Source organism: Borostomias antarcticus (assembly GCF_949987555.1).
Source record: "Borostomias antarcticus genome assembly, chromosome: 16".
Classification (NCBI taxonomy): Eukaryota; Metazoa; Chordata; class Actinopteri; order Stomiiformes; family Stomiidae; genus Borostomias; species Borostomias antarcticus.
The window spans coordinates 21,481,637-21,499,254 of record NC_140249.1 but is presented as its reverse complement, the minus strand read 5'-3'; the positions used below and the strand labels follow the sequence as shown (position 1 = coordinate 21,499,254).

At 48.3% G+C, this 17,618-nt stretch overlaps 1 protein-coding gene across 1 annotated transcript in view; it reads left to right on the top strand.

The window, feature by feature from the left end:
* znf609a (zinc finger protein 609a) overlaps window positions 1-17,618 on the top strand; it is a 95,616-nt gene that overhangs the window by 39,201 nt on the left and 38,797 nt on the right. Inside the window, exon 2 of the mRNA XM_084451226.1 lies at window positions 651-1,527. Coding sequence (XP_084307352.1) covers window positions 781-1,527 — 747 coding nt within the window. The 5' untranslated portion in view covers window positions 651-780. The remainder of the gene's footprint in view (window positions 1-650; window positions 1,528-17,618) is intronic.

Below are 17,618 nucleotides of genomic sequence, written 5' to 3'. Positions count from 1 at the left end.
AGAAGCCAACCTTGTTTTGGTGCTATCATTGACCCGAGTGTATTGATATGTCATGGTGTTAATTAGAGTAATGTCTGGCGGCTGGGGAGCCTGAGTGGTGAGCCCCGTAGCTTGATCTCTGGGTCAGGGTTTGTGGCTTTGATGATTTCAGAGGTCTCTTTAGTCCTCCCTGACGTCAACCTGCTGGTGAAGGAGGAAATGGAGTCCATATGTGTTTGGGGTTGAAGGAAACCCAATCCTCCCTGGCAGAGGCCAATGCACTCTTGGCCATGTGGCTTGCAAACCCCAAAGCTTGAACATTTGGGGCATTGACAACTATTATTTATTACTAGGTCTGATATCAGATGATTGGATTAATGCTTATGGTTAAGTTAACTAAGTCTAATACCCTCTACAGTACTAAGCCCTCTATATAGGCTATGTTAAGAGGACTGCTAAGCCCTCTGTCAGCTATGTTAAGAGGACTGTGTGCTTTTTCTTTCTGTGTATATTCTTTCATAGTCAGTTCATTGTCTATTGAGTGGAAACCATTGATCTTATGAAAATAGCAGAATGTGTGACATGGTACAATTTCCTAAATTAATAATGATCACTTTCTGTTTGTGAAGTTCAGGCTAACGCTTTTTTGTGTCCCTCAACTCTCTTTACAGGCCAAGATGTGGGTGACCGGGAAGGGGAAACCGAGACAAACCTGAGGCTTTTAGAACCCTTCTCCCACTGCTTCCAGTAGTCTGAGAAGGTCAGACCTTACTGTGGCGCACCTGGGCCGCTGGCACTAAGATGTCCCTAAGCAGTGGCACTGCAGGCGGGAAAGGTGTGGACTCGAATGCGGTGGACACTTACGACAGCGGTGATGAGTGGGATATCGGTGTTGGTAATCTGATCATTGACCTTGACGCTGACCTAGAGAAAGATAAACTCGAGATGTCTGGCACTAAAGATGGTGGGGGCATGGCCGCCCCTCCTAGCACTGTTGCTGCTTTACCCGATAATATAAAATTTGTTAGTCCCGTACCCACTGTTCAAGGAAAAGAAAGCAAATCCAAATCTAAGCGTAGTAAAAACTCTAAGGACAGTGGCAAGAACTCAGCCACAGATGGAGCTAAGAAAGACAGCCAGGGGCGCACTCAGGTTGAGAGCACTGGACCTGCCACTGGCACTGGACCTACAGCAAACGCCAACTCTGGGAAAGGTGCTGAGAAGAGCAGCAAAACCTCCCGCACTGTTCCCAGTGGAAAGAAAGACAAAGAAGGTAGCTCTGGTAAAACTAAGAAGGACAAAAGTGAAGTTGTAGCCACAGGAGTGGCTAATACTGAGAAAGAGGTAGGCGCCCCTATTATGCCTTTGGGGGCTCCTCGTAGTGGTCCATTTGAAGGCACGCAAAACACAGACTTGGCTGCGGCTGAACAACTTGGAAATATCACCCTGGATTCCACAGGGATTGTCACACCATTAACCATTAAAAGTGAGCCAGAAGAGGTGGACAACGGCGAATGCAGGATCTTGAAGAAAGTGAAAAGTGAAAAGGTAAGACTGCTATCTTGGTCTACTGGTTTGTCCATCAGCTGATATGAGTTATGTTAAGTCGAGCTGCATATACAGTGGATGATATATTTTGTTTGTACAATGCTGGAAAATGAGCTGTGGCGTATCACAAGTGATTAATGGTAATTCAATGGTTTACTTTGCTTTCAACTAGTGAGTAACTGCTCTTTGTAAACAGTAAGAGCTTTGTACTGCCTTGTAACCCCTCATGTCATAATTTAAACTGTGGAGTGTCTTAGGCTAACCAGTGGTTACCCATTTCACGAATACCTGTAGTTATGGATGGGTAGATATGCTTTTTTGGAGTCCAATGTTTTGCAAACAAGATCGTTTACCGACCGATAGATTTAGACTAGAAACATACGTTCCACATTAGCCTACTTAGCTTGCTAGCTTTTTGTCCATGTGTAATGAATTGGTTGCACTTTCTATAGTGTTTCTCAGCCATTTGATCAATCGGTTACTTCTTTCAGAAAGTATTATCTCCTGCTATTATAGTGTTTGCAAACCTTCTAGAAGGTGTTCTCAGGTACTCACATGGGCAGACTTGTGATTACAAGGCTACTTGCTTGTTGACATAGTGGGGGAAGCACTGGGTAAATTATTCTGCATGTCAGATGCCAAAGATGTGAGAGCCACAGCTATCTGATAAGGTTTCTGACCGGGCAGAGTATTGAAAAGTCATCTCGCGAAGAGGCTTTGCACCAGGAGATCAGTTACACCTGTCGGCCATATGTCACCGCCGAGCGCTACGACTAACGTGGAGCTCCAGGGGCAGTGGAGCTCCAGGGGCAGTGTCAGATGTCTTGTCCTGGCAGCAGATTTTTTCATCAGCTTCAAAACGCACAAACGTTTTCCAGCCTGCACTGTTAAGGATGGATTAGTGAGCTGGGGGGCTCTTCCTGGCTAAAGTTACCCATTAGACATAATGACTGGCTACTCATCTGTAGGTGATTCCGAGAGTATGCCTTTCACAAAGTCTTCATTGCACCACACTCTGGTTTGATCGAAGTTCAGTAGATTCAGTCACTATGGATTGTGTGGTATCTGCTTCAGCTGTGATGAAGAGGCCACTCGGACACACTCTTCTTTTCTATTGAGCTTTAGTACTGCTGCCCCAGGCTATCAGACATCTCAGTGGCTGGAGGTTTCATGTGTCATGGTGTTCCATCTTCTTCATTCATTGCATGGGGACAGTTTGTTCAACTCACTATGTGGTTCTATTGGCTTGTGTGGGGGGATGGGTGGAGTAAGGAGAAGAGGAAGCAGTTTAGACTCACTCTGGAAGGATCATAGAGGCAGGCCAGGAAATCCAGTGACAAAAGGCCAAAATATCCCGGTTCCACTAGAGAAAAGAACCTTGGGTCAATCAGTCATTCCTTGTGTTTAGATATCCTTAAAGTCTCAGTTCAACCCAAAAGTAGGTCCTTTTGTTTTCCCAACACCAATCTCCTCTTAATGCAGGGTTTCCGTTAGCCGGTAATTACCGTTTTTTGTCCGGGAAAATCTGTTTCAGTCCGACACATTTAGATCTCTCTGGTCATAATGTCCGGTGAAAATAATTCCCTCTAAGCACAATTTGAATTGTATTAAAATACGCTAAAATTAAATTTCCACATTCTGATTCCTTCTATACATAAAAAACTTTTTTTATTTTTTTATGTGTAGGTTATAGGTCTATGCGATGAACGAAACAGCGGGAAAACCATAGTGAGCAAGAGCGAGCGAGAGAGCTTGCTTCCATAATGTGTATAGCCTAACCTTAATGATATAAATCTAGATTACACAAGTTGTGCTATTTCTTTATATAGCCCAGCCTGCCTATCAATTGTTTCTCAATAAACAGTTATGTCTATGTCCTCCTCATCCTCCGAGTCTCAATAAGTAGGCTATGATTTGACTGGCAGCTCCTAATGCCTTCCCAATCAATGAGACGTGGACGTGGTTATAAAAAATAAAGTGAAAGGCTGCCCAATGTCGTGCGTGCAGTCCCGGACATCTATAGCGCATGCAAATCATGAAAGCCTAACATATGGATAACAAAAAGGTACCGCACACCAAGTTACTCTTGTGAGGTGCGGATCTCTGGAAGAACTGGTCATAAGAAAGAAGAAAAAGTGTTGCACACTCTGGCTCCATATGCAATTATTTTATTTTGACGTTTCGGCCTGTTGGTCTGATTGATTCTGAAGAAGGCCAACAGGCCAAAATGTCAAAATAAAATAACTGCATAATAGTGTGTGACACTTTTACAGCCTAACATATAGCACACATCTAATCTTATCGGATGAAACGTAGACATTAAATGGCATATGCAGTATAAGCTACACAACAGCTAATCACCACAACAAACACCTATAATATTATATTATAATATAATGACTGGAATTTCTCCCGTTTGTCCGGGACATTGAAATGTTCCCGGACACATGGACCGGTACCGATTTTTTTCTGACAGAAACAATCTATTCTTTAGACAATTGAAAGGAAGTAAGTTTGCATTTCCAAAAAATCATTTGTAAATACCTTATATGGATTTTTCACAAATGTAATAAGCATCCACAATATGTAAGCATTATAAAAAATGTCTAATGAAGGTTTCAGTGAAACATTGCCAATGCTTAACATACCCCAAACACATGAATGATCTCACAACTCTGCCCTCTGTTGTTCCTTGATAATATACTGTGTGGCCCTGGGGCTCTTAGCAACAGAGGCCATTTCTGATAGTGTGTAGACGTCAGCAGCTGACACTGCCTCCCTATGCTAGTCATGACCTTCACATACCTCTGCTCTGTTCTGCCATACTGAGGATTTTGTAATACCTTCTACAGTGTACAGGCGTTTAACCTCAGTGATAGTGATTGCATGTTTCCACCATGTCAGCAATGGAATTACTTCAGGTGATGAGAGTTAACTCTGTGATAAATCCCCAGTAATCCGCTTTTGGTCATTATTTTAATGTCTCCTTGTTGTCTATGCAGCCGTTCTGTTCTCTTTAAACTATATGGGTTATCTTAAAAACCTTGTAGCTTTTATAGTATCTGAGATTGTTATTGTTGTTGTTATGTATGGTGGTCTATTTGAACCAAAATGGTGTGACTTTGCCACAAGGGCTTGCTCAGTACTGCTTAGATTTACTAGAACTGTTGTTCAGAGGTCATTTTTTCTGATTCATCAAGGCAACCTCTGTGAAATAACTAATTGGCAGTGTTAAAAGATAATTCTAGAGGGACCAGGTGCTAAATGGCACTTTCCTCACCTCAATTTTTGTAAATGTCATGCTCGCTAAGAATGACCCTTCATTAGCCAACAACACCAGACACTTACCTCCCTGCTGTTTTCAGCACTCAATCATGCCTCTGCAGTGAGCCAAGACTTATTTCCTTATTCAAATAATTTTACTTTCATCTACCCATGCTCAGTTTGATTGATAACCCGGCCTTAGGTGTCTCTCCTATCTTTCCTCTGTTTTAATTGGCTCCTGAAGCAGTGCCTTTTAATAAATTGGTATTTTTGGCGCTCTTCTCGCTGGTCGCCTCTGTGGAGCGTGGAGTACTCTGTTGGGAATGTGTTTGGGTGTGAGCAGCGTCTGTGAAATGGCAGACTCCAGCTCTCTCACAGTGCTGGTGCCAGTGGGACTACACAGGACTCAAATCCAGGGCTTTACAGCGTGACTGAGTGCTCCTGTGCACCTGGGAGCAGCCCCTATCTTCTCATGCCTTTCTCTTTTTTTTTTTCCTTTTCTTTCCTCTCACTCTCTCCACCCCCTCCTCTCTCTGCCCATGGTGGCCTGTGACTGGTGCTATTGTGTTCCAGAACATTCCTTAAACAGGCGACTCAGGGTTAGCCAGGGGAGGAGGGGGTGGAGAGGGGGACGACACAGACAAAACATGGACTCTCTCCTCGCTGTGGGGCAGTATCCACTGTCTCTGGACAGACCAGTTTCTCCCTATTTCTTTTTTGTGGTCTCTGTGTGTGTGTGTCTCTGGCTTTGGGGGAGAGGTGAATTGCATTTTTTGTGAATTGCATTTAAATGGCGCCCTTTATGATGGGGTGGTGCAGAATTTTGTTTCCCCCTCCACAAAAACCTCACCTCCCCCTGCCCTAGGGAAACGTCAGTCAGGTGGATCCTGCTTGTCTGCTTCGCCACAACCCCTCAGGAGAGGACGGGGCTTCTACACTGTTCTTTTCCCACACACAGAGGAGCCGAATGTGCGAACCCGGGCGCGCTTAGCACCAGCATGTACACACATCGGTACTTGCACTCGCACACAAATGCACCCTCAAAGAAATCAGCCTTTTGATCTGTAATCTCCCATGTGATCTAGTAGCGCTCGCTGTGTACTCTCACATGAGAACAACCTCTTGACTCGTGTTTCTCCTCCAGCCCCGGTTTGTGCCCCCCGTCCCCCCCTCCCTCCCTCTGTCGGCGCGTGTAATCCAAAGACAGAGGGGGGTTGTGTTTAGAGGTCACCACCACCATTCGTTCTCCAGCCATCCGCTCGAGATGCCTGAGTCACATTCTGATTACTGCAGCAAACCGGGCAGCGAAAGGTCAGACAAAGCTCGCCTTTTAAGTTCCAATCTCCTTTAGCTCTCAAATGACCGCCCCCACGCTTCTAATGGAAGGGAAATGCCCCCCCCCACCTTCCTTCTCCTCCTGCAGTGGAACGAGCGATTCCTCTTCATCAGCAGAAGCCCGGCTCCAGCTTCTTACGCCAGGCTTTTAAGCAGCCTTGTATTCACAGCGTGTTCTGGAGTGGCTGGAAATGGGAGCAGCAGAGATGGCAATCTCTGCAATGGGAGAGGAGGGCTTACATTCCACGCCTGAGTCCACCATGGGAGACATTTCCATTTGTCATGTTACAGTGCCTTTTTAGGAGGGAAGCAGCCGCCTCTACCCACGGATCACGAGCTACAGCGCCGCCGCCACCACTCGCACCACAGTCCTTCTCGGGGAACGTACAACCACCTCATTGTGGTCGGTTCAGGCTCTTTCCTCTTTGTACACAATTCAATCCTAAATGGGAAACATTCGAGGGAATGCCAGTCTTGAAGTTGAGTGTTTGTGACTTCCTTTTGAAACAGCGTGGCGGATAATTGAAAACACAGACAGAAAGCAGAGGGCCTTTGCCAAGTTTTTTTGGGAATTGGCAATCTCTCAATGCAGCAGTTTCTAGCCGTGGCGTTATTTATGCAGAGAACCAAACCAATCAGTCAGCTGTTGTACATTTAAAGGTGGATCACATCCATAGCTGCAATTCCTCTTGAATTTTTTTCATCAAATTTAATTAAGCCTACTCCTTCTTTGCGTTTCAAATGGCAAAGATCTCTATCTCTGAAGAGAAAAATTGAGAAAGCTTCCAGAGAGAGGATTTGACACAGTTGAAACCAGTGTTATTTTTTTGTCTGTTTTGAAACTGAGTTTGGCCGTGTGGGACCTGCAGACCCTGCCAAGATAGACTATTTAAATGATCCCTCGTCCAGCTGGCTGGGCAGCCTGCAATGAAGTTGTGATGTCTGGTTGCCTTTGCTCGTAAAAAGTCCACAAGTCTCTCTCACCTCTTAACCCCTTATGGTTTTGCTGAACCCATTTTCTTCTTAATTTGTTTAATTTGCCAATACTGCACCCATGCATGGTTCTGTGTACCAAGACAGAGGGATTGAACCATCTAATGGGATGGCTTACTGTTTATAGTGACATTGCCTTGCACAGCCTTGCTGTGGTCAAAATGGCATTCTCTGCTAGCTAAGCTTACTGCTGCTCATTCTGGACTGGTAAGAAAGCTACTGCAAACCACATGGTACACCTAATTCCGTTTCCACAGTCTTCCTCAAAAGCCAACTTGGATTTCTTGCCAAGACTTTACAGAGGCTAAGCCTCTATGAGTGCACTGTATTATCTAGTCATTTTGCAGCATTATGGCGGGCTGCTACTTTAGCCACAATGGAATTCTTCTCCCAGCTCCGGAGTTTGTTCTGGTGGATAGCTCAAATAGCTGAACGCCTGGGCTGTCTGAGTGAAAGAAGGGAGGTGTTTTGTTAGGTGGAGTGGTTTGTGAAGCGTTGGCCATTTGTGGAGGCTGTGTTTTTGGCCTGGCTCTAACTCATGCGCTGCTGTTGCTGCTGCTTGGCTGTTCGAAGCGCCCAAGCCCTGCGGGACGCCAGTAAAAACACTCCACACTAATTGTTTTCCACATGTCTGCCCCATCAGCCCCTCTGTCTCCACCGTGGCTAGAGGGGCTAGCGCTCAGCACCCAGATCAAGGCTGTGGACTAGCAAGGGAAGAGGGAGGACAAGCAGGAAGGACTACACGGCTCGCGTGCTTTTGAGATACAAAATGCTTGACCTCGAAATGGCTGTGTTGTCTCATAACCGAGTGAACCAGCGACTTGGTCTGTGTTGTTTTGCTTGTTTTCTTTTCCTCCCCGCAACCTTGGACAGTCTTGAGTTGATTACGAGTTGTTTCCACAGTCTGAAGTTTCCAAACGTGGGTGTTGATAGCTGCTAGCACTATTTCTTCTCTTGTATAAGAGCCAGAGAGATGTTGGCGTGTGTTTTTTTTACTGTTTCGTTGATTTTAATTAACCATTGCTTTCTTAAAAAAATTGCTCCTGTGTAACTATTATGAAAGGAAGTTTCAAGGTAACTGACGGCAAGGCACTGGATATTCCTTTTAAACTCAAGAAATGAGAGCAGGAAATGTTAACTGCAGTCACTGGGCTATGGCAGATTTGTTTAACACTTGTGAAACGGTCTGTGGTGGGCAGTGCCTTTTTCGCCAGACTCCCCCACAGCCCCTCTTTTTTAAAGGGCTCTCTTGTAAAGGTATGTTTACTTATGATGCCCAGGTCTGTTCTATATCCCCCACAATGCCTTCTGCCTCCACGCAGATGTAACTCGAGTACCATGAATCAAGATGGTATACTGCACAAAGAGTTCAGTTTCATGTTCGCAAACAGGTATAATTCATCTTTGGATATTAAAAACCATCCCTTGGGTATTCGACTGAAGAGGGTTTTCTGCACAGCACTGGAGATTATCTTGGCCCAAAGACAAGTGTAAAAGAGAGGTTACATGTGCTCACTAGGAAAAACCTAGCAAAAGTGTACTGTTACGTCTCTGCACATTTACATCTCACACACGCGGACGCACATTCAAAGACAAAAGAGCTTGTTGTCCAGGGCTCAGCGTAGCGCGCAGGCTTATAGGTCACAGTGGCTGGAGCTACTAAGTTTATAGTCCTGTTGGACAGTGATACAGGAAAACCCTGTCAGGAGCTGTGGGTGTGCCTCCTGGAAATATTTAATATTGGGATCCATGCTGGCCACAGAGACTCTGTTTTCTAACATCTGGTCGTCTCCCTGACCCCCCAAGCACTGCTCTAGAAAGCACCCTTTGCTACTTGCTACGGTTTGCGCTCTTCCCCCATTTTGTAAACGTGGGCTGTCGAGGAGCACAATGCCTTGTTGTTGAGTTGTAGTGTTACAGCAGCGTGGCAGACATAACAAAGGTTGTTGTTCTTTCATTGTGACTTTGAAGGTTTCCCAAGTTCTTCGGTGTCGGTTTACACAACTTGTTTGTGACACTTCCACGGTTTAAGCCAGTGACCTTGTAAGATTCAGAATCTGAATTTGGTTTATTTGTCAAATCTATTTTCACATATGAGGAATTTGATTAGGCTATTTTACTGAGACTACATGTTCCCTCTTTGCTTTTTTCTCTCCATAGGACAGCTACTGCCTCCCTTAGCCTTGGTCTAACGTTTAGTTTTCAGGCAATCTAGAAAAATGTCTGGAATCCGATTTCACCAGACATTTTTTTCAACGCACGCACAAACACACACACACACACACACACACACACACACACACACACACACACACACACACACACACACACACACACACACACACACACGGCTTGTTTCCTTCCTCTAGCACAGGGCTTTGTATGGATTAGCCACCTTCGAAGGACGCCTGCAAACAGCACTGATTGAGGCTGAGAGGCAATTCACACCAGGCAGCTAGCTAGGCTACATTATGAAAGAATTCCACAGCCCAGCGTCCTTACGCGAGTTCCCCAGCACACATTCCCCTCGTGGGCCGCTCTCCGGTAAACAGCTGCGCCGTGCGATGTCATTTCTCTCATAACACCTTAATTATTTGAAGGAACACATTCTTCCCTAATCTCCCCTCCATCGCAGAGCTGAGCATCGCCCTGCCTGTAAGCCTCTCGTATGGCATAATCCCGGCCTGCCAGGCTGAAACAGGATTAGCCCCAGCCCTAGCGCCCCGTTTAGCACAATGCGGTTTTGGGAAAGACAAACCACAGCCACTCAACACACGAGGCTCAGTCAGGAGCATTCCTCGTGTTTTAGTAAGGCTACGCGTTGTCGGCTAATTTCAGCTACCTCAGACATGCACCCACCATATTATTCACGTTGGCTAAATTCAGTTAATCATACTGTGTCTAATCTTACTGATCATCTACTTCCAGCTAATGTTTTATCCTCATTAGTGTAAGTGTATTTTCAATCGTGCAAATTTGTAGTCTGGAAAAAAAGTTTGTCGCTGAAATAAAATCGAAACAGAGTGTCATTAGTCTGTGTTTCAGGAGCGATTCGGATGACTAGCCTAGCCGTCTCGTGTTTACACACGTTAAAGCGTTAAAGCTGCGTAGGAACTGCCTGCGAGGGAGTGTGTAAACGGGGAGGAATCCTGAGGGCGCACTACAAACACGGCGGCCAGGCCTGTGGAAACGATCACAGAGCTGGGAGAAACAAAGCCCTCTCAGGGGCCGCCCCCCCGCCCCCCCCCCCCCCCCCCCCCCCCCCTCCCTCCCTGTCTCCCAGCTCCGTGAGCAGCTTGTGTGTCTGGAATGGCTGTGTGCAGCGAGGCGTGGGGGGAGGGGACGGCCGAGAGCAAGAGAAAGGGAAAGAAGGAGGGAGGGAGAGAGATCGGGCGAGTGAGTGCGGAGAGAGAGAGAGAGAGAGAGAGAGAGAGAGACTCGCTCGCACTGCTAATTCAGCCCATGAAAAGCCTTGTGCAGTCAGAGCAGCTGTCCTCCATTGTCAGCCTTGCAAATTTCCAGCGCGCCTCATTTCGCCCCTCGATGCGTGAGTAGCAAGAAAGTGGAGAAGGCGGGGGGAGGAGAGGAGAAAAAAAAAGACAGAGAGTGAGAGAGAGAGAGAGAGGGAGCACAGCCCGGCAAAGAAGAGCTGTAATGAACGCAGGCCGGGATCTGTGACTGACTGACTGACTGCTGCCAGTGAGAAGCCGGGCTACGACCACGGTGGGCCTACAATGGGCAGAGGGGGTCAGTTCTGCTCTTATCTACGTGTGTGTGCGTGTGTGTGCGCGTGTGCGTGTGTGTCTTTCCTTCTGAGTGCTGCGAGCGAGGCAGCCATGCTGTTGCAGCCCGTGCCTTGAGGAGAGGGCACTTGAGGGGGAGAGGAAGGAGGAGGAGAGGGGGGGAGGGAAGGAGAGAGGGAAGGCAGGCAGGGCTAGGTCTCTGTGGTATAAATGGATGAGGCGTTTGAAGCTGTCTGTTGTGCTCAAGAGCCTTTTCAGCTGTAGGGATAAACGGCCGGGAGAGGCAGACAGATAGAGACCGAAAGAGAAAGAGAGGGGGGGGGGGGGGGGTATAGAATATGAGCTTTGTTTACGATACTATGTCACCTCTGCCTTCGGAAAGGAGTGTGTAGAGAGAGAGAGAGTGTGCTCTTGTGTGGCTGAAGGGTAGATAGGATTGGGAACAGGACTGACAAGAGGAGGACAGACAGACAGACACGACAGACACGAATGGAAAAGCTCTTCCCGAGTCAAAAGCGCATTGAAGCCAGTCCACGAGGCCACGCTCCACTCCCTGTGTAGAGAGTCCTGTTCCACTAGTGCTGGCTGAACCCGACGGAGCATGTGCTTTGTCAGAACAAAGCTGTCACAGTGAGACGAGAGAGAGAGGGGTGGGGGAGGGGGTACTTTTTAGGCTAGCTACACCCGAGGATAGAGTATCGGGGGGTGGAGGGGGGGGGGAAATTCCCATGTTTTCCTGGAATCTGGCTGTGGTGTTACGGAGCCTCACGGAGGGGTTTCTGTGAAGGAGTGCTGCCCCCCCCCACCCCCCCCCCTCGTGAGGACCCTAGTGGTTTTGGACGGCCCTCGGCTTCCTCCGTTCTGCTGCTCTCGCTCTGACACCGGAAGGAGACGGCCCCGGTTGTGTATGCGTACGGATCATTTTCTCCGAGGTGTTTACACCAAGGCTGAGCGAGCGGTTCGCAGGTCTCCATGTGTCCTTTTGTTCCCGAGCGTAATCTTGGCCGGGGCCCCGCGTCTACGAACCTCCGAAATGTCAGGCAGTTGAAACTCGCTCAACATACACACACACACACACACACACACACACAGATATACACACGCATTGTGAACACTGGCAGCCCGGGGGTATTTTTAAGCTGTCTCTATCCTCCCATCTCCTCCCAGGGAACGCCTGCGGTGTGGAGTGTGCTGTTACAGGGTGTGTGGAAGCCTGTGTTTGCAGTGGGGAGGCATCATGCCAGAACCATGCAGGAAGGGTTTTAGGAAGGTTATGAAAAGAACACCCTCACACAGGTGCCTGTTGTCAGGTCCGGCTTATCTCCCTGAGTGATCTGAACTGAGATCAGCTCTTTGATACGGCGTTGGAAGGAATCTGGCGAGAGTTTCGATACGACCTCTGACTCGGGAGCTGCCAGAAGAAGGTTGCGCTCTCTCTCTCTGTCTGTGTGTCTCTCTCTCTCTCTCTCTCTCTCTCTCTCTCTCTGTCTGTCTGTCTCTCTCTCTCTCTCTGTCTCTCTGTCTCTCTCTCTCTCTCTCTGTCTCTCTCTCTTTCTGTCTCTGTCTGTCTCTCTCTCTCTGTCTCTCTCTGTCTCTCTCTCTCTCTGTTTGTCTCTCTCTCTCTCTCTCTCTCTCTCTCTCTCTCTCTCTCTCACACTCACAGTGGCAAACAAAACTTCCCCGGTATTCTCCATGTTAGTCGACAGCTGTACGGGCCACTTAGGTAGGAAATAGTCGGGCATTGTGACAGCTGTGCGCTGTGTATCCAATTTTATTGATGTCTCTTGAGCTCTATTGAGGTTTAGGGTCTAGAGAAATTGCGGGTGTCGAGAGGGAAGGAATAGCAGTTAGGTAGGAACATCAAACTGAGATTGTTGAGTTTATTTATGATCATCATTATTATTGTTATTATGGTTTTATTTATTATTATTATTGTTGTTGTTGTTGTTATTATGAGGTTTCATTACCTGCTTGTCAGCTTTCCATACGTGGCTGCCTCAGCGCTAAGCAACAGCCGCATAATAGCTCAGTCATTGAGGCCATTAGCATAAAAGGCTAATTCATCCCACTCAGTCCACATAACCCGGCTGGTAGCTGTTCAGTTCATTCAACGCCACATAAGCAGCACACATTCAAGGGTTATTGAACCAGTTCCTAGAATCCTACTCACTTTGACAGCCTGGTTCAGACAGGAATTACAATGCTAGCTTCATCTCTGTGGCCGGTGCTGCCTTCCCTCCCCCATCTCTCCTCCCACTCACTCTGCCGTCGAGTGTAAACAAGTGCAGCGCCTAGCCGGGTCATGGCTTTGGAAAACCCTCTCTTTATTCATCCATTTATCCACCTGATTCTATTATCCAGTCTGGCTTTGTAGCAGGTGGACTCTGTTATTACACCACTAATGGAGTCATAATTGTCAACCTGAGGAGAGCCAGCACGGAGAAGAGACAATGCTCCCAGAATAGGTTAGCTTGCTCACAGGCCCTTTGCTAATAGTGGTTAGCTTGGCTCTTCAGCCGCCATTTCTACCGAGACCACATTGTCTGTTCAGCTGCGGTGTTTTTCTTCACTGTCTGTCTAAGTTACTGCTATGCCCTTGATTTTTTTTCTTCATTCCCTTCAAAATTCACCAAGTCTGTCTCCTTCAAAGTTGCTCTATAAACAGACTGTAGCCTATAACTAGAACCATTTTGTCATGCTAAATGTTTGTTTCTAAATGTAGGCTAGTGTTTCTGTGGGATACCTCAGTGGTGCTGTTACCGGAGCGCTCTCCAGAGAGAGTGAGCTTGACAGCTGTAGTGTTTGAAGAGGGGAAGGGGGGGGTTGGGTGTGTGTGTGTGGGGGGTTGGGTGGGGGGGGGGTGTGTGAGAGGAGGGTAGGCTCTGGTGGCTGTATCAGACAGGTACGCTGACAGGTTAACAGGCATGCAGGCCCGGCTTTGTGCCAGAGAGTCGGGTCTCGCTCTGATGAGGTCAGTGTCACAGGCAAGGGCTCCTTTAATGAGATTAGAAGCAGGGTGGCGGTGGGAGAGAGGAGGAGGAGGAGGACTGCAGCTGTACAACACCTCTGAGACTCGGAGGGAGGGAGGGAGGGAGGGAGGGAGGGAGGGAGGGGTAAGCAAAAGGGGTGAAGAATGGAGGGAGTACAAAAAAATGCCAAAGAGAAATCTTGAGGTAGAGAGAGGAAAGTATTGGATATAGCCTAGAGAAAAGGATTTTTGAATCCTGAAAGAGTCTATTTGTGAAGGATGGTGGGGTGGGGGGGGGGGGGGCAGAGAGGGGGGGAGGCCGAGAAAGAGAAGAACCCCCTTTAGTTTGTCGTGCCGAGTGAGCTGACAGGCCTGTCGGTCCTCTCCTAATCTCATTTCACTCCGCACTGAGAACGGCCTCCTCCCGGTATTCACGCTGGAAACCCTCTTTCAGCCCAGAGACTCGTGAAGAGGAGAACAGAGGGAGCGAGAGAGCGAGGAGAGAGCGAAAACAACTGAGTCATTTCTATTTTATATTTGCAGTTAAAAACGCGCCAGCTATAAATGTTTCAAGCGCGTGCAGTTTCGGACGAGAGTTTTTGGAGGCCCCCCCTACATGTGGCTCCCCACGTGTCCCATGACAGCAGCAGCACATCTGAAAGTTCCTGAGCCAGACGAGCACACAGAACAAACCAAAACCCAGGAGAGAGAGAGAGAGCTACTCCTTTCCTTTCCTCCTTTCGTCTTCTTTCTCTCACGTTCCGTCTTTAGTATCTGATAGATTCGCTATTTACTCTGTGTATGAGTGCTCAGCGGCAGTTGGGGATTGCCATGCCAACAGAGCACGACAAACGTTATACTAGAATCCCACTATTTTATAGCATCTTAAAACTATAGTCTAGCTTATCTAGCCGTGGCATTGCTTAGTACCTCGTTGTTTTATTTATCCATTATTTAAAGCAGGGTTTACTCTGTGGAGACCTTGGTCTCTTTTACAAAGACAACCTGTGGACGAGCCAACGGATACAAAAAAGCACAAGTACAGCTAAGACGGCTAACTGGGAGGAATGTTTGAGGGTAATGATAGAAGCGTGGTCTAGAGATGGTATCCCCCCGTCCCCCCAAAAGCCAGTTGTGTGTGTGTGGCAGTCAACACGGGCCTGTCTGGTGTGTAATAACAACTCGCTGTGTGGTTTTTCCCTTTTGGCTGGTCGCGCCGAGGGTGAGGCATTCCTCCGCTAGTAGCCTCTGCAGGAGGGGGGGGACAGAGGACTGGTGAAGTAATCAGCTCCTCTGCCGGCCTCCCTCTCTCTCTGGCGTTCCGGTTTAAAGAAGGGAAGGTCTATTCTCAGCGTGGCTTGGCCCGGCTCGCTCCCGTTCCCCCTTCACAGCAGGTGTTTATTTAACACCCGCCTTCCCCCTCTCTCTCTTTTTTGCGTCCGTTAATCTTCCGTTCAGATGTCCTGACAAATATGTCCACCCTTGTTTTCTTGTTTGCTATCAGCGGTGAGTGTCTGTATGGTAAACAGCAGCTACTTGTCATCTTAAGCACTCTGGCATGTGAAGGAGCTTTCAGACACCAGATGGAAGTGTATTTGTCGGTGTGTGTGTGTGTGTGTCGCCGTGTCTCGCTGTGCGCCGGTATGAACATGTGTGAGAGGGCGGGGTATTGAAATTAGAGCTCCCGGTTAGTAGATAAGACGCGTCTGAGCCATGCGTCTTGTCACGCACAGATTTAGAGCTCGTCAATACCGGGCCTAAAGCACTAAGCCCAATCCAGCTCAGACTGCTCTTGAGCCCGCTCTTCCATGCGGCCTCCATTTTGCTGAGCCTGTTTGTCATGTCCAAGGCTGTGAGAGGTCCGGAGGCTGCTGGGGGGGCTGGGATTAGGGGGGGGGGGGTGTGGGGCAGATGAGGAACTGTAATTTATGAGTTGCTGGTCTGAACAACCCCCCCTCCTCTCTCTCAATTCAATTAAATTCAATTAAAAAGACTTTATTGGCATGGGAAACATGCTTACTTTGCCAAAGCAAGTAAAGAAACGGCATGAATCAAAACAAAATGGCAGCACCATTTTAAAGAAATGGAGGCATTACTCAATGCTACTATGTTACTAATGTACAGTGCTCATAAAAATAAGTGGATAACAAAAAGATGAGAGGTAGCTTACTTGGAAAACAAAAACAACCCTCTTTCTCTGTCTTGCCTGTCTTTCTCTTTGTCCTCTTCCACTCTCTCTCTCTCCCTCTCTCTCTCTCTCTCCCTCTCTCTCCCTCTTCCACTCTCTCTCTCCCCCTCTCTCTCTCTCTCTCTCTCTCTCTCCCTCCCTCTCTCTCTCCCTCCTTCTCCCTCTCTCTCTCTCTCTCTCTCTCTCTCTCTCTCTCTTCACTCTCTCCCTCTCTCCCTCTCTCTCCCTCCCTCTCTCTCTCTCCCTCTCTCTGTCTCTCTCCCTCTCTGATGGAGGTTGACTCATGGTGAAGTCATCAGTAGTTCCCGAGCCTCAGGTGTGGACTGTTTATGGCGCAGGGTTTATCTGCGTCTCCTGTGACAGGGCGTGTTCTTATCTAAGCATTATTGCGCTACAGAGGCTGATAGTGTGGCCATCTTTTTTTTCCCCTGGCTTTGTTCCATGTTCTGAGCTACCAGATAGAACTGCTAGACCGCAAAAAACGTACGCTCGAAGTCATGTGATTCATGGGAACTTCCCACGCCGGCTTATGCTGAAGCGTAGCGTCGGTTTGGGAAGGTGTCGCAACGCAACATTCCACGTCTATTCCTAATACCGCCTTGTTTAACGGTGTGAGAGCACAAGCAGCCGCGTTCATGTGTTCACTCCCGAAAGCAGCACATTTTTACGACTCGTACGCCCTGCCCTAAGCCACCACATGTGTTGCTGCGCCTTTGAAGCCCCCCCCCCCCCCCCCCGCCCCCCCCCCTCGCCCCCTAGCACCTCGCGTCTGGCCTCTCTCCCCGGCGGAGGCGGACCCCGGCCATTCCCCGCGTGTTCCAGTACATTCTCATCCGCCACTTTGACCTTCCGAGGGGGTCAACTGTGCTCAGCGTGTGGAATGCTAAGGAGGGGGCTTTCTCTCAGATGGAGCCCGTCTATTCCCCCCCCGCCTGAGTCAACCTGACTCAACAAGCAACGCACACGAAGGGAAAAGACTTAAGGCGGAATTAAGAATGGCGGTAGAGAAGACGGCGCTTTCCTCGACTGCCCCGAAATACCCTAAAATGGTTTTCTCCTCCCCTTATCTGCTCGTGATGGATAGACGAAGGAAATGTCTATTTTGGCTTCAGTCCACGCTCCCATTACAACGGGCCTTTTAACATCAACATTCATAAAGATTATCATCCATAAAGACCACAGCGCAGTACACAAGTGGCCCACTGCGACGCTGTCGGTGTTTAAGAGCGCACGGTGGGTCTGGGATGAATGCAACCTCTCTTTCCCATGCTAATCCACACAGACAGACACTGCCCCATGTGACCGTTGTTACCCCCCCCCCCCCCCCGTCCCCCCGTCCCTCCCGCCTCTGCTCACACTCATCCCTGTGAACACAGCCCCCTCTCTAATTCACCCTAAAAGGACTTTTTCCAGAGGGAGGATTACGCCTCAGAGGAGGACGGAGCCAGGGAGCACAGTCGCCCTCAGAGGTAACCGAGACAGCCAACATTCCTAATGACCCCAGACTGGTGGCAGAGAGAGAGAAGAGAGAGAGAGAGTACAATGTGGGGTTGTCTGTCTGGGCAGGGCAGAAGGGGAAGAAGGGGGCTTGTTGAACATC